General features: G+C 39.7%; 2 protein-coding genes across 17 annotated transcripts in view; one reads left to right on the top strand and one right to left on the bottom strand.

The window, feature by feature from the left end:
* LOC123517313 (lysophosphatidylserine lipase ABHD12-like) overlaps positions 1–23,315 on the top strand; it is a 124,464-nt gene that overhangs the window by 72,554 nt on the left and 28,595 nt on the right. The window contains exons 9-10 of one of the 5 annotated variants that reach the window (XR_006678431.1): positions 1,230–1,347; positions 17,555–20,054. Coding sequence is in view for 1 of the 5 variants with exons in the window: in XM_045277284.1 (XP_045133219.1) it covers positions 1,230–1,269 (40 nt within the window). In the remaining 4 variants the exon portion in view is untranslated. Of the gene's footprint in view, positions 1–1,229; positions 1,560–8,859; positions 8,888–17,554; positions 20,055–23,315 lie in introns of those variants that run through there. The other 4 variants (XR_006678432.1, XR_006678433.1, XR_006678430.1 and 1 more) reach the window with 4 other exon arrangements.
* The window catches only part of LOC123517312 (talin-2-like), a 181,090-nt gene continuing 172,531 nt past the window's right edge, over positions 14,757–23,315 (bottom strand). For all 12 annotated transcript variants that reach the window (XM_045277271.1, XM_045277270.1, XM_045277275.1 and 9 more), the window contains 2 exons: positions 16,605–17,251; positions 14,757–16,493 (listed from right to left, as the gene is read on the bottom strand). In XM_045277271.1, coding sequence (XP_045133206.1) covers positions 16,064–16,493; positions 16,605–17,251 — 1,077 coding nt within the window. In that variant the 3' untranslated portion in view covers positions 14,757–16,063. The remainder of the gene's footprint in view (positions 16,494–16,604; positions 17,252–23,315) is intronic.

Raw genomic sequence — 23,315 nt, 5'->3', positions numbered from 1 at the left:
GCATAATAGCAAAAACTGCAATAGCTGAAGTAAAGAACCTATGGTAATAATTTAGATTGATACTAGAACCTCCAAGCTGTCATTTCTTTGTTACTTTTTGCCAGTTGTATACCATATAATAGTATAGAAATTAAGAAACAATACAATATAAAATACTTAATCAAGATTCATAATAACTACATACATTTTAAATCATTTTGTTTAGTATATTTGAGGGCATATAGGACATTTCTGCAAGTCAAATTTAGTGTACTTAAGTATATACTGTTAAAAGAAATCTAGCAACACATTATATAAGCAGAAAACATTTATCTTTCCTTGTGCTCTGCACTTGGTCTTCTTACTGTTGCCAGATACTTATAATTTTTTCAGTAGGTGGTGGCCCAAAAGCTTGTGCTGCTGCTCTTTTACCATGCTTCTTGGCATAGTCTACCACTTGTTTGTAGGAGATTGTGTAGCTCTATCTTTTTCCTCCTGCTGCTATAATGTTTTGTTATGATTATGAACTTGCTGTTACTCCTCAGTGCCAGATGGCATCAAATCTGGGCACTGATCAGCTGATATCTATCAATATGCGTCACAGCCTCACAGGTTATTGGTTTTCATTTTTACGGTAATTTGTTATTAAAGTGATAATACTGGTAATGATAATATTACCAGCAATAAAATAATGATGCATACAGTTAGAATAGGTAAAAGTACTGGAAATAGTTGTCTTATATGCTGTCAAATATGATACCTCATTGTGGACAATTAGGAGTAGATTGGGAAGATATGTGATGAACTATCTCTCAATAAAAGTACATAGAGAAACTTAACTATCACGTGATATCATAATCTGGGAATTTTTTTAATGACAGGCATGTGACAGCAGTAATTTCATGCATGATATAGACATGTACAGCTTTTTAAGTGTGTGTGATAGCAATAAAACGTGATAGTGGAAGACATGATAGCAAAGGATATGACAATTATTAATTGTTACTTGTCATAACTAATGCTAAATAGATATAATTAAAAAAAAAGAATAGAGGTTAACCTTGAACATAGTGCTTCACCTGTCCAGTGTTTCAAGATGTAACCATAAACAATTCAATGACATATAGCAATGTGAATGGCATGACATCCGTTAATGCCATTTTCCTTACTGTTAGTTTGAAGTCATCAGAATTTTTTAAATAAATAATCTTGTGCATCCCACTTTCCTAATGATACTTCAAATTTTCTAGGAAGTTTGTGGATAAACCAGAAGCAAAACTTTTTAGTTGAAGTTTATTTTGTGATGCTGGACCTGGGACTGAACATAACAAAGAACAGTTGAACTCAGAAGAACAAGGCATCACAGTGGTAAGCACAGTAATGCATGCTTTTTCATCCAAAATGGTAAAAGAATGGTTAAGAGCAAGCTGATATGTGTACACCACTATGTTTTATGTGATAATTTTTTTTTATAAATTAATTAAGGATGTTTGATTTAATTTTAGGAAGTGTGTGTGTGTGTGTGTGTGTGTGTGTGTTTCACTGTATGATCTGCTGCAGTCTCTGACGAGACAGCCAGACGTTACCCTACGGAACGAGCTCAGAGCTCATTATTTCCGATCTTCGGATAGGCCTGAGACCAGGCACACACCACACACCGGGACAACAAGGTCACAACTCCTCGATTTACATCCCGTACCTACTCACTGCTAGGTGAACAGGGCTACGTGTGAGGAGACACACCCAAATATCTCCACCCGGCCGGGTAATTGAACCCCGGTCCTCTGGCATGTGAAGCCAGTGTGTGTGTGTGTGTGTGTGTGTGTGTGTGTGTGTGTGTGTGTGTGTGTGTGTGTGTGTGTGTGTATTTACCTATTTGTATTTACCTATTTGTGTATTACAGGGCCCGAGCTAAGCTCTCTGTGTCCTGTCTCCTTGTCCATTTCTGTCATATCTCTCTTTCATCTGGTTGACACACACCGCGTCAACGACATCACTGCTCAGTTTATTCCACTTATCAATGCTATGATGCGGGAAACTGTATTTTCTCACGTCATTTAGACAGATGTCCTTTATTAGCTTTTTTTCCATGTTCTCGGAGATGATTACTTGTGGTCACCTTTATCAACTCTCTATCCAGTATGTCAATCTTGTTCACCAATTTATACATAGTTCTCTCTTCTAATGTGGTCAACCCCAGCTTCCTCAGTCTTTCTTCCTCATAGTCTAACTCCCTGAGTACCATCCTTGTTGCCAGCCTCTGTACCCTTTCCACCCTCTTCACATTTTTCTTCATATGCGGTGACCAGACACATGCTGCATATTCTAACTGGGGTCTTATTAAGGTACATAATATCTTCATCATTCCTTCATCTAGGTAGTGAAATGCAAGGCCAATATTTTGAAGCATGTTGTATGTTTTCCCAAAAATCTTGTTAATGTGTTTCTCTGGTGACAAGGTGTTTTGCACAGTTACTCCTAAGTCTTTCTCCTCATTGGTCTCTTTAATTTTCTCATCACCCAGCCTGTAATCCCTGTTTGGTCTGTATCTACTTCTTCCCATTTTCCATGTGTATGTGTGTGTGTGTGTGTGTGTGTGTGTGTGTGTTGTGTGTTTTTTTTTTGCTGGTCACCCAGTCAGCTGTTCCCTTATGGAAAGAGGTCAGAAGGTTATACTGATGGATCTTTTGGTAGAACTGAGACCACTCACATACCACACACCAGGACAGCGAGGTCACAAACTCATGGGGTTACATCTTGTATCTACTTGCTGTCAGTTGAACAAGGGCTATTATTAACCCCTTCCCAGTGGGGGATCTATATATAGACGTTTTGAGATTGAAACTTTTTGTCAGATCGTCTATATATAGAAGCTTGTTCTGATTTTACTACACAAAGTTGTAGCATGGTCTATATATAGACGTGTCCTTACAAATAACAAAATTCATAAAATGAATAATTATTTGGCATCTCAAATATCCAAACACTTGCTAACATTGTCTCTTAAGGTTGGTCACTGCTTGTGCTTTATCGGTGGTGGATGTGCTACACACATAGGTAATACTGGAAATTTTTGCATTTTTCTACAATTTTTTATTATTAGTCTATCATGTCAAGGAGAAATAACTGTTAAGAGGCTCACCTATTTGCCTTTCTACGCCAAAGACTCATACCAGGGTCTTCTCGGGGCCAAGCATGCTACCATTATACTATGTTGTGTGTGTGTGTGTAGGGGGGGGGTGTTATTTACCTAATTGTGCAGTACAAGTTCTGAGCAAAGCTCATTTTGTCTTTTTCTCCATATTTATCCAATTTATCTTTGAATGTATGTATGTACACTGTCTGTCATAACTGCATGTCATTTTAGAAGTCTATAGTTTGATGTGGGAAAATATGTTTCTTGATATCACTAGGTTACATATCCTTCTTCATCGTATTTATTTGTTATCTTGTATGTTGTTCTTCCCTTCATTTGTGGCAACAAAATGTGTCTACCTTTTCCATGTGGATTATTATTGGTTTGCACATCTTTATTGGATTTCTTCTTTATCTTTTCTCTTGTGGTGTTGTAAATGTTATACCTTTCAGTTTCTCCATATAATTTAGGTTCTTCAAGCCTGAATTCTGCTCTGCAGCTGCCCTGTGTAGTCTTTCAAGCTTTTTTTTTATATCTTTTTTTTGTGAGTGAGACTATACTACTGCTGCATATTTTTTTAGGATGTATCATGTTGGTTATTATTTTCATTATTATATCTTTGTTTAGGTAATAATTCTACTCTTATAGACATTATAGTTGTTTACATTTTGTATGTGGAACAAGATGTACTTGTATGGTTTTCTGAAGACTTGGTGTCCTCAGTGATCATTCCTGTGTTTTTATTTTCCTCACTTTTATTTACCACTGTACTAGCCTCTAATTAGTACAGTGGTAACGCAGTGGCCTGGCATTGCCAAGGTTGGCAGATCGAGTATCACTCGGGCTCGTGAGTTTAAGTTGTTTACTGCTGTGGTTGGAGTGCCACACTGGGAAGTTGGGTTCACCTGACTGACATTATGGAGAGCATCAGATGTGATGGACACCAGGACTAAAACCAACAAACTTTAATTTAAGTTTAATTCTATGGAGGCCTCTTTCTACTTTTATTTCAAGTATGTCATTTTTTGTATTATACAGTAAGTCCTCGTTATACGGTAGTTCTTTATACGGTAAATTCACAGTTACGTTATTTGGAAATTACTACCCTCAATTCGATATACAGGAAGAAAAATTCACAGCCTAGAGTGGGGGAGAAGGGGTGATGACGTCATCCACGCCATACCTCCCCGCCACTCACAGTACTGACTTTAACTTGACCATCCTTGAAGCCTGTTATCTCTTCCCCTCCCCCTTTTTTTTTTTAACTGCATTACATATTACTTACATGCATTACTAATTAGATGAATAAATGGAATATTGAAGGGTCTATTGTAAGCACAAATATATTCATAACAATTATGGCAAACATTTAAAGCCTACTACCGGCGGCGAACCATGCAGCAACTGATAAAGGGCACAGATGGGCCTGGCAAGCCCACTATCAGGGAATGGTGGAAGTCATATAACATCAAGCACGCCTTAGATAACATCAAGTCATCTTGGGATGAAGTGAAAACGTCTACCATGAACTTGACGTGGAATGAAATAAAGTATGTCCAAAATATGTGCATGACTTCCCAGGCTTAGCTGAAGACGACCGGTGTGATCAGAAATAACGTAGTAGGGCTGGCTTCGATGAAGTTAATGATGATGTTCAAGATCTTTTGGAAAGCCATGCTGAATCTCTCTCAAATGATGAACGTAGAGCTAGACAAGGCATCACAGGAGGCAGAAAAAGAGGGAGACGAGGAAGAAGAAACTGTGCATGGCCTGGACATCAAAACTCTTAGAGAATGTTTTGGTGGTATCGAAAAAGCTCTGGAAACCCTGAAGGAACGTGACCCAAATTCTGCTAGGAGTAGCAGTGCCTCATTACTTAAAGAAAAGTGTCAAGATTTATCAAGAAATCTATGATGAAAAAACAAGAAAGACCAAGTCCTCCATCTACAATGATGTCTTATCCTCGTCTGCCCACTCAGCGGAAGATGAGTAAGGGCTGAAATCTCTACTGTCGCTTAGCCTCGGGAAGGACATCATCTGATAGAATGCATGGCGAGTGAAAGGTAAATAAAAACATTTTCTGTTTATTTCTTTTGCACAGTACTTTACTTTTTTTTTTAATGACTATTTTCATGTATTTTAATTTCTGTAGGGGTGACTTTTGACGTGCTGGAATGCATTCCCTACTATTACATGTTATAATGGGTTCGGTATATGGTAATTTCGATTTACGGTAAGGTTTTCAGGAACGCATATGTACCGTATAACGAGAACTTACTGTATTATAGTTTTTATCTATGACTCCATGCATCAGTTTTATCAATATTGTCTTGCTATTCATTGCAATGTTCATGGAGTCTCTATTCTTAACTGCATAATCAGCAAGTAAGTTAGTATAAATACTCAAACTTATATAATGGGTACCAACATGGATGAATCCTAACAGTGAATGGCACTTGTTACTTCATCCCAGCTTAAACTAGTGTTACTCATTGTTACTCTCCTTCTTCAACCCTGCAGATAGTCCTTCATCCAACTCAGTACTTCTTTGTTCAGTCCTATCTTTTCAAACTTCCACAAAAGTACTTTTTAGTTTTTTTTTTTTCATTTCAAATGCACAGCATCAACTCATCTGTTTCCTACAAGTTTCTATACATTTATAACTCTTGTATAAAGACTGATAGCTAAGTGATAGGAAGATCAGTCTTTTCTAAATCCAAAGGGTTTTTCCATTACCTTCCAGATAAATATTTTCTACTTCTATCCTTTGTTTAGTTTATATATAACAGTGACATTGGCTTATAGTTCAATGGTTCTATTTTATTTCCTCTGTTGCATGTGGGGACTATGTTTGCTTTTTTCCACTCCTTTGGTACTCATCCTTCAGTGAGCTGCAGATTGTGTCTCAAATTACTTCCATAAGTTGATCTTTACCTTTCTTTATGCATACCACCATGTCTTATTGCTTTCCTGACATCTAGATCCTCCAGTAGTTTCTTGATTTCTTGTCTTTACTTTTATTTGTTCAGGTCTCTCTAACTACTTTACTCCCATCATCACTAAATATTTTGTTTCCCATGTAAACAGACTTTAAAATCATTCATAATGTCACTCATCTCCTCGCCTGTTTTGTATAGGTCCTCCCTGCTATATAACTGGGTTATGTTCCTGAAAATGCAGTTATAAAGGGAACAATCATAAAGTGAACTTAAGATTGAAATGAAAAATCTGCTGGGGTGTTTAGCATGAAGGTGCAACAATTACTCACTCAAGTGCTGCTTTACATTAAACACCCAATATTATACAGGATTATATTTCATAGGCATCCATGAAATGTTTTAATCTGCATGAGAGAGAGAGAGAGAGAGAGAGAGAGAGAGAGAGAGAGAGAGAGAGAGAGAGAGAGAGAGAATGTATTTACCTAGTTGTATTGTACAGGATTTGAGTGGGGCTCATGGTGCCTTGTCTCCATGTCTCCATTTATCCAAATTTTCTTTAAAGTTATGCACATTATGTGCTGTATCAACTTCATTATTCGATGCATTCCACTGTTCCACCATTCTGTGTGGAAAACTGTATTATTCAATATCCTTTACACACTACTTCATCCTAATCTTCTTTACATGTCCTCTTGTCCTTCTGTCTTCTTCTGTCACCAGCACCAGGTCTTCCTTGTCTATCTTTTCAATGCCATTGACTATCTTGTACATTGTTATTAGGTCTCCTCGTTCTCTTCTACCTTATAAGCTTGGCAGTCCCATTTCCTTCACTCTTTCTTCATATGTTAGGTCCTTTAGTTCTGGCACCATCTTTGTAGCTATCTTCTGAATCCATTCTAATCTTCTTACATCTTTTTAGAGCTTGGAGACCACACCACTGCTGCATATTCCAGCTTATTACGTATCATGCTCGTGATAATTTTTTCATCATATCTTTGTCCTTGAATTGAAATGCCATTCTTATATTAGTCAACTTTTATATGCTAATCTAAATATCTTACTTATGTGTTTTTCGGGATTCAGATTTTTCTGTATAATCACTCCCAGATTTTTTTCCTCTTTAGTCTTCATTATTTGTTCCTCTCCCATCAGATAGTTCCATACTGGTCTTCTCTTACTCTTTCCTAATTCCATTACGTGACATTTCTTGGCATTGAACTCCAATTTCCACTTCTTACTCAACTCATAGATTTTGTTTATATCTTCCTGTAACAGCAAACAGTCCTCCCAGGTTTTGATTACTCTTAACAGCTTTGCATCATCAGCAAATAAATTAGTGTAACTGTTTACCCCATGGTGAATGTTGTTTACCATGGGGTAAACAGTTGTATTGATATATTTACTGTGTGTGTATTTACTTAGTTGTATTGTACAAGGTTTGAGCGGTGCTCATCGTGTCCTATCTCCATGTCTCCATTTATCAAATTTTTCCTTAAAGTTATGCACATTATGTGCTGTAACAACTTCATAATTCAATGCATTCCACCGTTCCACCATTCTGTGTGGAAAACTGTATTTTCCAATATCCTTCATACACTGCCTCATCTTGGTCTTCTTTACATGTCCTCTTGTCCTTCCATCTTTTGTCACCAGCACCAGGTCTTCCTTGTCTATCTTTTTGATGCTATTGACGATCTTGTACATTGATTGTTATTAGGTTCCCACGTTCTCTTCTGTCTTGTAAGGTTGGTATTCCCATTTCCTTCAGTTGTTCTTCATATTTTAGGTCCTTTAATTCGGGCACCATCTCTGTAGCAATCTTCTGTATCCTTTCCAATTTTCTTATACAGGCAACCCTCGCTTAATGAACAGGTTACGTTCCTAAAAAAACATTTGTTGCATGAATTTTCGATTAACGAACCAATTATAACAAGTTCGACCTCTGACTTGAACTTCCATTGAGAGTAAACAAAGCAAGAGTGCATCATAGTACAGTAAAAGTTTTAATGAAAATAAAAATTATGAAGTTAAACATTTAAGCAGTTTAATTTAAGCCTAAGTCATTATAATATAATGTACACTAATGTATGTATGTAAGTAACTTTATAATGTTGATGATCTTAAACTTGTGAAGGGAGGGAGAGTGAAGCAGGAAAGATGCTAATCAGCAACCTGTGGAATGTAAACAAAAGGTGTATCATTGTACCACATACAAAACTTATGTAGCACATTTCCACAAAGCTTTCCATTTTATCCATTGCAGAGTCACAAATTTGGGTGGTTCTTTTAGCTTGCAAGGAAGATACAGTCTCACCAGCCTTCTTAATAGAGTCTACTGACTTGAAAATAGTAGAGACTGTAGCTGGAATCAAGCCATGGTGATAAGCAATGCTATTAGTTTTCTTGCCTCTCTTGTGTCTGTGAATAATATCCAGCTTCACTTTGTGAGTAAGAGACTTCCTGATCATCTTAGCAACACTAGGTGACATTGCAGGGCTAGTTGCAGGGTGTTTTGGTGGCATGTTGAGTGAGGGATGACGAGCTACTGCCGGACGCTGTTATTGTTTTGAACTAAGAGCGGGGAAGGGTAGGGGAGTGAGTGGTGTGCGTTTTGTCCACGAGAGGCACTGGTGTATTCAAAATCCTGTCAGCTTGTGTGATACGGCGGGGCTTTCAAACTTGGAAAAAATTACCTGGATAAAATTTCATTAAAGCCAGCAGATGATAGTAAAAGGAAACGTTTGTTGTTGTGAAGTTTCGTTGTGTAAACGTTCGTTAATCGAGTGTTGTCTGTGTCCTTTTCAGAGCTCGGAGACCACACTACTGCTGCATATTCCAGCCTTGGATATATCATGCTTGTGATGATTTTTTTTCATCATATCTTTGTCCTTGTATTGAAATGCCACTTAGTCAACATTTTATATGATGATCCAAATATCTTGCTTATGTGTTTCTCGGGACTCAAATTTTCCTGTATAATCACTCCCAGATCTTTTTCCTCTTTAGTCTTCATTATTTTTTCCTCTCCCATCAAATAGTTCCATACCTGTCTTCTTTTGCTCTTTCCTAGTTCCATTATGTGACATTTCTTGGCATTAAACTCCAATTTCCACTTCCTACTTCACTTATAGATCTTGTTTATATCTTCTGTAACAGCAGACAGTCTTCCCTAGTTTTGATAACTCTTAGCAGCTTTGCATCATTAGCAAATAAATTAATATAACTGTTCATCCCAATGTGAATGTCGTTTACATAAATCTGAAACATAATGGGGGCTAACACTGACCCTTGTGGCACTCTGCTTGTTATTTTATCCCAAGATGAATATGTATCTCTGATCACAGTTTCCATCTCCCTATCCTTCAAATAATCTCTTGTCCATTCTAGCAAAGTTCCTCGCAGTCCTCCTATGTTCTCTAGTTTCCAAAATAGTCTTCCATGAGGGATTTTATCAAAAGCCTTTATTATATCCAGGTATACTGTGTCCACCCATCCGTCTCTGTTTCCCAGTCCTGCAATAACTCAAGTAAAAGCTTAAAAAGTTTGATACACATGACCTCCCTTTCCTGAACCCAAATTGTCTGTTCGATATGACTTGCTCCTCTTCTAAAAATTTAACCCATTTTTCTTTGATAACTATTTCACACAACTTACCCAAAACACTTGTAAGTGACACTGGTCTGTAGTCTTTATGTTCCTCAATTCCCCATGTATTTATCTTAGGTGGCACATATGTAACTATGATTTTTCTTTTTTTTCAATTCCTCGTGTGTGTGTGTGTGTGTGTGTGTGTGTGTGTGTGTGTGTGTGTGTGTGTGTGTGTGTGTATTTACCTATTTGTGTATTACAGGGCCCGAGCTAAGCTCTCTGTGTCCTGTCTCCTTGTCCATTCCTGTCATATCTCTCTTTCAACTGATTGACACACACCGCGTCAATGACATGACTGCTCAGTTTATTCCACTTATCAATGCTACAATGCGGGAAACTGTATTTTCTCATGTCATTTAGACAGATGTCCTTTATTAGCTTTTTTCCATGTCCTCGGAGATGATTACTTGTGGTCACCTTTATCAACTCTCTATCTAGTATGTCAATCTTGTTCACCAATTTATACATAGTTATCATATCTCCTCTTGTTCTTCTCTCTTCTAATGTGGTCAGCCCCAGCTTCCTCAGTCTTTCCTGATAGTCTAACTCCCTGAGTCCTGGTACCATCCTTGTTGCCAGCCTTTGTATACACCCTTTCTACCTTCTTCACATTTTTCTTCATATGCGGTGACCAGACACATGCTGCATATTCTAGCTGGGGTCTTATTAAGGTACATAATATCTTCTTCATCATTCCTTCATCTAGGTAGTGGAATGCAAGGCCAATATTTTGAAGCATGTTGTATGTTTTCCCAAAAATCTTGTTAAAGTGTTTCTCCGGTGACAAAGTGTTTTGCACGGTTACTCCTAAGTCTTTCTCCTCATTGGTCTCTTTAATTTTCTCATCACCCAGTCTGTACTCCCAGTTTGGTCTGTATCTACTTCTTCCCATTTTCATAACATGGGTCTTGTCTATATTAAATTCCATCTGCCACTCTTTACTCCACTCATATATTTTATCAAGATCTTCCTGTAACTTGTTACAATCTTCCACATTCTTTGCTCTCCTCATAATTTTAGTATCGTCTGCAAACATGTTCATATAACTGTCAATTCCTACTGGCATATCATTAACATAAATCAAAAACATGATGGAACCCAGCACTGACCCTTGTGAAACTCCACTGGTTACCTTCTTTCACTCGGACTTCCTTCCTCTCACCACTGTTCTCATTTCTCTTCCCATTAAGTAATTTTCCATCCATTTTGCTAGTTTATCATTTACTCCTCCAGTCATCTTTAGTTTCCACATCAGTCTATTGTGTGGTACTTTATCAAAGGCCTTTCTCAAGTCCAGGTAGATAGCATCCACCCATCCCTCTCTATGTTGTAGTATGTCAGTCACTCTTGAATAAAAACATAATAAATTGGATACACACGATCTTCCTTTTCTGAAACCAAACTGCCTTTCACTCAGAATGTTTTCACTTTCTAGATACTCACTCCACTTAGCTTTAATTACTTCTTCACATACCTTGCACAATATACTAGTCAACGATACTGGTCTATAATTTAGCGGTTCCATTCTACTACCATTCTTATATATAGGCACAATGTCAGCTCTTTTCCACTCTTTCGGGACTAATCCTGTTCGTATGGAGGTTTCCACAATATCAAATATGGGGTTCAACAATTGATCCTTACATTCTTTTAGCAACCTCCCAGATATGCCATCAGGCCCCATTGATTTATTAATATCCAAATTGCTTATAATTTTCCTTACATCTTCCTTAGTAACGATGATGTCCTGCATTTGCTTTATTTCCGTAGGTCTTCCTCCCATAAAATGCTCCTCCTTTGTAAACACTGCTAAAGTTGTCGTTCAAAATTTCAGATATATCTCCAGCATCCTCATATACTTCTTCCCTGTTTTTTACCTTTACTGTTGCCTCCCTTATATTTAGTTTTCCATTTATGAATTTGTAAAACATTTTTGGGTCACTATCACAGTTTTCCACCACCCTCTGTTCATATTCCTTCTGTGCTGTTCTCCTTACTTCAACATATCTATTCCTTGCTGTTTTGTAAACTTCTCTTGATAATACATCACTGTTTTTCTTAAGTTTCTTCCATGCCTTTTCTTTGTTCTTTTTTGCTTCTTCACAATTTCTATTAAACCACTGTTTATTATTTAAAGTCCTCTTTCTGTAATATGGCACAAACTTTTTCACAGCGGAGTTATACAAATCCATAAATTTATCGTATTTCAATTGCATATCCCTTTCCTGGTATACCACGGACCAGTCAATTTCATTAAAGAACTCCCTTATATGGTTATAATTTGCCCTAATTTAATTTAATTTTTCCTCCCTGCGTTCCGCAATCTTATTCGTGCTTAATTCCGTATCCAGCTCAAAGCTTAGGACATCATGATTGTTTCTCCCCAAGGGACATTTATGTTCAATTTCCTCTTTTAGAGAGATGCCCCTGGTAAATACCAAATCCAACCTTGCTGCAACATCTTGTCCCCTGCACCTTGTTGGTGATCTCACCCACTGTGTCATCAAGTTATTTGTTGCTACCTTTAACAATTCCTCTGCCCACTCACCATCGTTCACCACTTCGTAGTCTTCCCACACTATTTCTTTACAATTAAAGTCTCCGACTATCATCACTCTATCCTTTCTGATGAGTTCTTGCTTGCTTGTGTGTGTGTATGTATGTATGTATGGTGCTCACTACCACCACACTCACTCTCTCTTTCTCACCTTCACTTACTCCCGTGCCACAGCTGACTGAATATTTTGTCTCATCTACTGATCTTTAAGATAAAGATACCTCATATTACTACCATTCTAAAAGTATGTGTTGTGCATCATAGAAAAATTGGTCCAGATGGCAGCAACTAGCTACTGAGCCATCCAGGCTCCCAGCCATCCTCCCACCTCCCATAATTCACCTGTTATCTAAGTATGATAATAATTATCAAGTAGCTATTATTATTATTATTATTATTATTATTATTATTGGTGTTATTATTGTTACAATTAACATTGTTAATATTAGTTTCCGTTGATGTTTCAATTGTGGCTTAACCCAATAATTTGCTATCACACCAGGATTTACCTTGTATTTTAATCAAATAGAATAGCTGATTTTTTCATGATAAAGCACAATTTTCTGCACTTGAAAAAAATAGTTTGGTTCCAATGAAAAATGTAAAAGTGAATGAATGAAGACCGAAACATGAGAAAACTTGGAGCTCACTGTACTTGCCTGTAGATTTTTTTTTTTTTTTTTTATGGCCTATAGCACCTGTAGGCATACTTGAAGAGTATATGTGGGAAGCGCTGTTCAGCTTCCACCCATTAGTGGCGCAGGCAATTTTATTTATAGTGGTACCCATATTAAGGCCCATATCACCACCTAAGTGCATCTTTGGCGTAATCATCTTGAACCTGGGTATTGTGGTGACATGTAGGTAACTTTAAACCACTCGACAAATAGCATAGCTTCAAAGAAGTATTTGATGGGATTTAAATCTACGTGTGTATGTCTGCCCAATCCCACGCTCACCACCTTAGGGAGGCGGTGGGCAGAAGCTGAACTGCGCTTCCCACATATATTCTTCAAGTAAGCCTACAGGTGCTATACCTTATCCACTATGCCACCACATGAATGAATGAATGAGTGCATACTCAGGATATTGAAAAAATTAAACATAACAGTGTAGCAGATCCAGGGTAGTAAAAAATAAATATGGTAAATGTGAAATGTTGTATAAAGGTGAATTGTATGTCAGGGAATACGTATAACAGTTGTCTTATTCAGCTCCATACTAAAGATTGCTAAAGATACTACTGAAAAATCCAAATTTAAGAGCCCAGATGAAAAATGTAAGAGCAGAGCCACATCAAATAAGATTTTCAGAAATGTTTCCAATACTGAAAGCATTGCTGATCAAAGTGCGTGAAGTCATAAGTGATCTGCTGTGAAGGAAAATGAACTGGAGCTCTTAAGGTAAATTGTATTTTTGATCAGATATCCTTGAAATCATATATTATGATGTACAATAACCACTGCATGAGGCATACCAATTATGGGAAAGTCAATCAGAGTTATCCAAAAATAAGAGTTATCCAAGGGATTCTTTTAATTTTATCCTCTTAATTTGCATGCTTATTATAACTAACAGTTGGAATGGTCTATATAATGCATTAAGTAAATAGGTACTACATACATGGCATGTGCATCCACATACACACATGGTGTGCGCACATACATGCACATACATGTACGGCATTGTGAGCTTGGCACAGGTCACACCTCTCTCATGGTCTCATGTATAACAGCCATTTTGTTTGCCACCACCATCATGTATAGCTTCCTAACTGATGTGGAAAACACAGCCTTATGTTTAAAAGCCATGGTAGACTTACTAAGACAGCAATAAGTGCTACAGAGCAAAGGAAAACTGATTGAGATACTGCCATGTGCTTGCCAGTCAGTAGTCAGCTGAGTAAACAGATCTTGGCACTGGCAGTGCCATGACACATGTGATTGTTTTGCATCTTGAACGGCTCAAACAATTCCTTATATGACACAGAGAATATAAGAACTATTGGGTATTTTAGATAGTATGTAAGCTGAGTGGCTTAAAGGCAAGAAAGGTCTAATGGTGCACTAAGAATAGAATACTTAAGGAAATAGATAGAATAATGATCCTGAAATGTCCAACTTACCTGATATCCAACTTATTCAAGATTAACTTAGGTGAGATTTAGTGATGCTAAGAATTTAAAATTGGAGTTATTTAATTGGTCTGGTTAAGTGTGGTAATTTATTTTGCAATTTAGAAATGAAACATTGGGCATTCTGAAACCATCTTACAAGAACTTTGTACTTAATGATTGTAGAAGAAAACTCAGGTTTAGGTTAGAAGTATTCTTTTCGAAGAGAGAGAGAGAGAGAGAGAGAGAGAGAGAGAGAGAGAGAGAGAGAGAGAGAGAGAGAGAGAGAGAGAGAGAGAGAGAGAGAGAGAAATAAAAAATAAGAAAAAAAATAAAATGTTGTATCATGCTGCTGTTCATGGGATAGAAAAGAAAACAGTACTATTTATCTCAATACTAGTTCATTGAGCAGCTCAAATGGGAATAGAACAAAAGTTAGACAATGTGTAGTAAGATGTTTTAAAACTAAACATTTATGGCAAGAAAAGTTTACAAGTAAACATTTATGCCAAGGAAAGTATAAAAGTAGACATTTATGCAGTCTATTGTATGTCTTTGATAAAATTTAAAAGTTGAGAGACTATTTTGTATGCCCTTGTTAAATGACTACTAAACATTTATTCAAGACTATTGCATGCCTGTTATAATGTATTGTTTGTGGCCCATTCATGAGTTGGTGAGGTTACCTATAGTATTTTTTAAATAAAAAAAATCATCTGGGAAATTTATGCCTGCCTTGAACTTGAAATTGCAAATTACTGTAAACTTTTTATTGGTGGTAGTAAATTTTCATTTTTAAAAAGGAACATATATATTTGACACTGAAATTTTACAGATTTTTTTTAACACATTTAAAATGTTATATATTAGATAAGACACAAGGGGTTCTTGTCCCTAGGCACTAATTAATTTGCGACGGATTTACTGGAGTGGGCTCGCAAAACAACATCGAGTGATTTAAGAAAGAGGGGTGTATCTGAAATGCTAATTTTAAGCTAGTGCTAATAATGCTTTAAGTAGCATTTGGTATGTACAATACTTAAGTTTAATGGTCAATAGTTACAATCCCCCTCTTTACTTATTTCACTCCTAACTTTTCTTTTTTTTTTTTTTTTTTGTACTAGGCTACATTACAATGGCATGGAATACAACTGTACATATGATATGTTTAATATGACTATAGTATGAAATAAATCAGCACCATTTGTTAAGTGGGTAACAAATGCAATCATAATGTTCTCTACATCTAAATAAAGTTAAAGGCAATCTAGGTTTGTGAGATTGTGAAACATTCCATTTCTCAACTTTCTGAAAAATATAGCATAATAAAAGTTAATATTCATTTAGTGACATTAAAACATCATCCCTGTGTCCAACTGACTTTGTGAAGATTAACAACTTTGTATGAAAACTAATGATATTGATAGAAATGGATGGACACTTAAAGGCACCTTGATTCCTACCTACTGTTCAGTAGCTTTGCTATCTTACTTTTAACACAAAGCACTTAGATGAAAGCAACAAAGCTTTTATAATTAACATGATTACTGCACTATATATTACTATATATTATATATGTATATATATTATATACTGTATGTAGTGTTTGCTTCCTCAAAATATATTCTTTAAAAAAATGGCATGAACAAAAAGTATCTATACTCTAAAATACATGGTGTCAGTTATTCACTTCAACTCTCTTCTACATGGTAACTCTTGTTAGAGCTGGTTGTGTGCATAGTGCGTTGAATTTGCTGTGTTGAACTTGTGATTATCTGTTGTGATTCGTTAAAAGAAGATCTGTTTACCTTAGAAAATGAAGTATTGGCTGATGATACACTAGAATTCCCACTGGCCTGGAATGTTTTTAGGGCCTCTCTAAAAGTGGGGCCATCATCAAATCCTTCAGCACTATTATTAACTTTTGTGTGTGTGACTGAAGTATAACTTGAAGATGCACCATTAGACTGATTTGGCTTTGACGGTGTGATGGTGATGGTGCTCTGTATGGGGCTAGGGACAAATGTTCGAGAGTTCATTGCAGATGGCTCCGTTGCGTAGTTCACCTTTATGTTGCGTGTAGAAGTGATCACTCCTCCAGTTTCATATGATGGATCATATCTGAAATTGTTATTTACATTTGTAATTTGAAAATAGCAACAATGATGTCAAAATTAAATTGGTCACTGTAACTAGAACTATGGATTTATTGAAAGTCTTCAGTTTACTTACTTTGACGAGGAATCGTAGCCAGAGTTGTCTGTATCAGATAGTCCTGATTCATGACCATCCTTGTACTTGCTGATCTGAAGCGCTCTTAATTTGTTTCGAGCAATTTCAGTTTCTTTAATTAACTTGTAATATTCTTCCCGTGCATCAATAATTTGCGAGAGATTAGGAACTTTTCGGCTTGCTACAACTACAGTAAGTTCATCTTCTTGATCAATGGCCTGCTGAGCGGCCCGCACCAAATTGTCAGTGGCACGCTTGACAGCATTACCTGCTGATTGTAGGCGCTTGGTTGCACTTGAATCAGGATCAGCTTTTACTTTACAAGCAACAAGCAACTGAGCAGTGGATCCTGCCACCTGTTTTGCAGCAGAAATAAGTTTTTCCTCACTGGCTTGCCCTTGAACCAGTGCATTGGCTGCTTCACAAAGTGAATGTGTTGCTGCTGCTACAAGACGGGCAGCAGAGATAAGGCCCTCAGACCACTGGCCATCGTCAGAGGTTGCAGTGGGACGTCTTCTCACACGGCCTGAGTCAACCAGCTCCCTTTGTGCTGTGGATGCTGCTTTCACTAAGGCTCCAGTAGCAGCAGCAATAGATTTGCAAGCTTCTAAGATGATTTCTTCAAAGTTCATTGATTCATCAACCTCCTGGAATTTATTAAGAGTCAATTACAATTCAGATACCTCAGAATAAAATAATATTTGAATAAGTAAAAAATGGTTGATATATATATATATATATATATATATATATATATATATATATATATATATATATATATATATATATATATATATATATATAAAATGTAAGGATATATTCATAGCTTATTGTAAAAGAAGTCAAATCTAGAACAAGAGAAACATGAATGGTGAGTAGGTTGAAGAGCATTGTTGTATTGTATTGTCTACATGTTTGTAGATTGAAAATGCCAAATCTTTGTTTGGCAGACTCCTGGCAGACGAGATTTCGGTGCAGTATTGATGGAGATAGAGTAACCAATCTCGAGCAAGCATGGTCTCTGACGTCATGATCGGCTCAGTTAATGGCACGAGTTTCCCCTCTTCACACATTACTGCTCCACTACAACAATAAAGTATAGTGAAACTTCTCATTAATATACTAATTCATTGATGTGAAGTGTGTTTTAGTGTAAGATTTTAGTGTGGGAGGGTTAAAATAATGGAAATACAAAGAAAAACACCTCTAAGATCCATAAAAGGAACTGGTATTCTTCACTAAAGCACTGTTGTTCATCTAGAGCAGTGCTGAGACTGTTACAAGGTTGTGGTGATAGTGATGGTGATTAGCCTAAAGGAATTGCTGATACAAAGGCCTTGCTCAGGAATAATGCTGAACCACCTGTAGCATCTAGAATCCAGATCATGAGTCTAGTTGTGATTATTGAGTGGTTTTATTATTGAATAATGTATCCAACTTCAACTGTTTGCCTCTATTTTATTGTAAATGAATTACTATACTCGCTGCAGTAAGAAATGGCCAATAGGGCGTGGCAACCATTGGGGACTTCCCCAGTGTTGCCACATCTCTATAGATCACTGGCAGTGTAAGTGCTCTGTTTGCCTTTTCTTCCAAAAAGTACCTATTGATGTTGTAAATAACTGCCTTAGCTTGGTTATGAAGGTGGCCATATAGCGAGCTTGAAGCAGAAGAATGATCTATAGTGAGAACGTATGTCTGCGACGCCAAGAATTCCTCCATTGACAGTGTGGTGAAGGAAGCGGCAATGTCGCCATATGCCACTCACATGCCACGTTTACGACTGGGAGAAACGAAACCTTAATACAAAAAACATCCTTTGATTTTTACCTCTGAGGTGGTGTGGAACAAAAGTTAAAAATCATTCCAGAAATAACTTGGGGAATACACCAATTTACATAGAAAAACATAGAAAGAAAAAGACAGAGGCAGAGGTTACGTAGGTTGAGCAGGGTTGGAGAAAGAAACAGACAGTGATAATGGCAACACTGTGGAAATCCCCTTGCCATGCCCTACTGGCCATTTCTTGATGTGGTGAGTATAGTTCTCTTAAAGCATGTGAATCATAATAATCCAGAATTCATGGTTATCGATGCCATCAAAGTAAGTGAAGAGCATATCAAGAGTGTGTTTCACTTCTGACATTTTTAGTTCTGTCACCACTTCCTCACTACTCAACTGAGACTTCCAAGCAACTGCTACTATAATAGCACGCACGCCACGGTAACTTAGCAGACTAATGGTGAAGTACTGGACTCAACTGGAAAAACCCAGGATTTTAAAACTTCGTATTGGACATTCTAGCTAATGGATTATGCATCCAGACTAGCAGATTTTATCCATTGCATCTGATATCTGATAAATGTAGTTTCATCACTTTCAGCACCAATAGACAAAACAAATCTTGTAAGAAAGTTTGTGTAAAAATAGTATTATACATGAATGATATCTGCCTCATGGTGTTTAAGTAGAACTTTTTAAAAGTGAGGTAGGTATTGCAATATGTCTAGGTGTCATTCTTGCACCAGGACAAAAGTAATGAACCAAAATCTGTGATAATTCAAATATTCTTTCTCCTTTCTATTTTACATTTGCTTACCACACCATTGCAAAGGATGCATCAGTTGTTTAATATCAGATCTCTGAGGTTCCTTCACTGTAATTCATCCAGTATCAAAGATTGTTGTGGTGAGGACACAAAGAAATATACTATGAGATGAATGTGCAACAAAAAAAAATTCATACCAATGCAGAGACCACAAAAGCAAAGTACCCGGCAGTAAAGTGGCTAATTCATGCTTTGCTAGGTGTAGCTGAACTTACTTGAATATTCTTGAGGATGAATATGCTAAACATTAATACTTAAATACAGTAAACCCCAGTTAAATCTGACCCAAATAAGCCAGATATAGTAAACCATGGTTAATTAAGTCATAGCCATTGAATAAATTGGATATTTATATGAATTTATTTATACAGTGGTGCTTTGCGGTAACGGACCTCGCAGTAATAGATTTCACTCGATATCCGACTGGTCAGATACTAACCAGATTTTTTGTGGACCGTAATGACATTTTTTCTCTTATGAATCCATAGTTCCCACTTGGCTGGGCAGATGAATACACATAAGATACAATAAACAAGCCCAAAAAGACCTGTGTTTAACTACTTCTGCATGCTAGATACCATCATAACCCATTTTAGGGTCTACAATTTATGAAACTTGTAATAAGGTGGAGAACTGCAACTGTTTGTCTGTGAGAATTGCCAAGTGATAGTTGTAGTGAATTGGGGTCCCAGGTTAGTTGGACCCGTGACCTGTCGGTATGAATTGCTAGTTAGGCATCTTTTTTTTTTTTATGTTGTTGGCCAAGCGAGGATAATGACACTTCCACAGAGAGAGAGAGAGAGAGAGAGAGAGAGAGAGAGAGAGAGAGAGAGAGAGAGAGAGAGAGAGAGAGAGAGAGAGAGAGAGAGAGAGAAGCTGGGAGGTGGTTTGTCAGGACTCTGAGAGGTGGAGGACGTGGTGGAGCTCGGATAAACCGCAACAGCTCCGCCACTCAGCTGTTATCTCAACTTCCACCTTCCCTTCGCCTGCCCGGGAAACAACGACCGCTCCGCCTACCTCCACTGCTTCCATCGCCACACAGAGCGACTGTGACACCTCCCCAGCGTCTACTGTCACTCCTTCTGCCACACAGAGTGACTGCTCGGTACTCACTACCACGTCTACCGCCACACAGAGCAGCAGGGACTCTTCCTCCATAAATACAGCGAACGGAGTAGATCGCGGTGCCTCTGTTCGCCCACGAACCTCTCCTCAGACCACATCAGGAGATTGGAGAAAAAAGAAAACTAAGAGGGAAGTGCAGCAGGACGCGAGGAAGGTGTCCAGCGAAGGACTGAGGACTCACCAGGCCACCAAGCAGACACAAAAGCGAGCCAAGGCAAAAGTGTGTGAGTACTGCTCACGGAAAGGACACACTTCTGCTACTTGCCACGCCAGAACTGACGATTTACGTCAGGAGCGTCTCATACAGCGGCTCCTTACGGTGGAAAGACACACAGCCACACCCTTCCCACCTGCAGCGCCTCAGCCCGCCCACCACCTCACTTCATTTCAGTCCTTACCACAACCTCGCCCACTCCTTCCTCAGCCTGGTATCTGGAATCAGAGCCAGGGGCGGCAGTGGACCACTCCTCTTCACCAGTACCAGCAGTCGGCCGCGGACCCTAACCACCACCTCGGACTAGCAGGCCTCGCTCACTACCATCCCTCACCATGGTACAGCCAGCTTGCCCCGCCGCCAACTAAAGGTCGTCTCTAGCAACGTCCGTGGTCTCCGGACTAACCTTGCAGACTTATACCACAACTGTGTGCAACGACACAATGCAGACGTTGTTGTGGTGACAGAGACATGGCTGAACAGTGAGGTGGAGCCCACGTATGGCAGGATGCAGGGCTTCACCCACTGGGTGAGGAGGGACCGACAGGAGCGAACAGGAGGTGGAGTGGCTGTCTGCTTCAAGGAAGGAATGCAGGCCCAGCTACTCGACATAGACACGCCTCCACTGATGGAGATGATGTACTTCCGAGTAACGCTGGCAGACCGCTCAGCCCTCTTACTGTGTGCCCTGTATCGCCCCCCGCGACAAGGGCCTGACTCACTCCTGTACCTGACTGAGACTTTAGACAACCTGATGATGGCACACAGCTGCAGCCACGTGCTGATTGTGGGGGATCTCAATCACCACCTGGAAAGAGACGCCTACGAGAATCTCCTGGAGGTGCAGGGTCTGACAGATCATGTCACCTTCCCACACATGAACGAGGAGGGACATTAGACCCTGTCATCTCAGACTACCAGGAGGACAAGCTTCAGTGTCATCAGCTGGGGCTCGTGGGCAGCTCTGATCATCACGCTGTACTGACACAGCTGGAAGTGGGCGTGGCTCGGGACGAGGCCACCACCCGCACCATCTGGCTGTGGAACAAAGCAGACTGGGCTTCCCTGCGCCGCGACCTGACCCACACCCCATGGGCCACTCTGCTACAGGGAGGAGCAGAGAGTGAAGCACTTGCACTCACCTCTCACCTTCTCGCCCTCCAGAGACGCCACGTCCCACACAGGGAATACACCACCAGACCGACGGATCAGCCATGGTTTGGCTACCGTTGCCGTGTTGCTGCTGAGGCAAAGTATGCTGCCTGGCTCCGCTACAAGAGGAACCCGACTCGGCGCAACAAGGACTTGCATAGGGCTGCATGCAGGAGGATGGTGGTAACCAGCAAGTGGGCCTTAAAAAAGTGGGAGGAAAGCCTGCGCCGGAAACTGTGTGGCACTGGCGTAGGAAACAAAACTTGGTGGTCCCTTGTTAAGGACAAACAGGAACTGGCCACCAAGAATCCATCCCTCCCTCAGCAAGCAGGACGGTACTGTCGCCACCAGCAGTAAGGAGAGGGCACAGTTGCTGGCTTCCTTGTTTGCTGGAAAAATGAAGGTGGGGAATCCACAGCAGCCACCGCCTCAGCTGGTCCAGCAATGTGAGAAGACTGTCACCATGGTGGAGGTGACGCATCAGCAGGTGAAGCGATTATTGCGGGGCTGGACACACAGAAAGCTACCGGCCCTGATGACATCAGCCCGCACCTGCTGAAGCGATGCTCCCAGGAACTGGCTGCCCCTCTCACCCAAGTCTTCACAACTTGTGTACGGGAAAACGTCTGGCCTTCAGTGTGGAAGGAGGCTCGAGTAGTTCCGTACACAAAAAGCTCCAGGACGGACCCAAAAAACTACAGACCCATATCCCTGTTGTCAGTGGTGGGTAAAGTGTTTGAGAGGGTCGTGGCAGAGGTGGTGTGTAGCCATCTCAAGGACAATGCCCTCCTCTCAGACCAACAGTTTGGGTTCAGACCTGGAAGGTCAACCTCCGACCTAATGATGCTTCTCACCAGGCAGTGGCAGGACGCCCTCGACGACGGCAAGGACACTATAGTGGTTGCTTTGGACATAGCTGGAGCTTTTGATAAAGTATGGCACAACGGATTACTGGAAAAGCTTCGTGCTAAAGGCATCCAGGGTGGCTTGCTACGACTCCTGGGAAATTACCTGCAGGACAGAAGCCTCAAGGTGGTTGTCAACGGGCAAACATCTGAGTCCCTGCCTGTGGAGGCATCAGTGCCACAGGGTTCAATTCTTGGCCCACTCCTGTGGAATATCTACGTGGATGATCTTCTCCAGCTACTGCCAGGAGTCAAGGCCTATGCTGATGACTGCACCCTCTCCTATACCTATCCACGCCAGGACAGTGGGCGGGCTGCTGAGGCCATCAATCAGCAGCTACGAGTGATAGAGGAGTGGGGTGCTCGCTGGCAAGTGACATTCGCGCCGGAGAAGACACAGGCAATGGTTGTCTCTCGGTCCCCAGCCGCCATGGCAGCAATGGCAGGAAAGTTGTCTTTTGGCGCTGCTGCTCTCCCACTCCAAGATGACGTCAAGATACTTGGAGTGGAGGTGGATCGAGGGCTGAGGTTTGACAGCCATGTCAAATCCATTGCCAAGAAAGCCTCTCACAGGATCTCCGCTCTCAGAAGGATCGCCAGTTTCCTCGACAGGAAGGGAGACTGCTGCTGTACAAGGCACAGGTGCGGCCCCACCTTGAGTACGCAGCTCTCTCCTGGATGTCCTGTGCCGCCACACACAGAAGGAG

Source organism: Portunus trituberculatus, chromosome 42, assembly GCF_017591435.1.
Source record: "Portunus trituberculatus isolate SZX2019 chromosome 42, ASM1759143v1, whole genome shotgun sequence".
Taxonomy (NCBI): domain Eukaryota; kingdom Metazoa; phylum Arthropoda; class Malacostraca; order Decapoda; family Portunidae; genus Portunus; species Portunus trituberculatus.
This window is presented reverse-complemented; position numbering and strand designations above follow the sequence as displayed.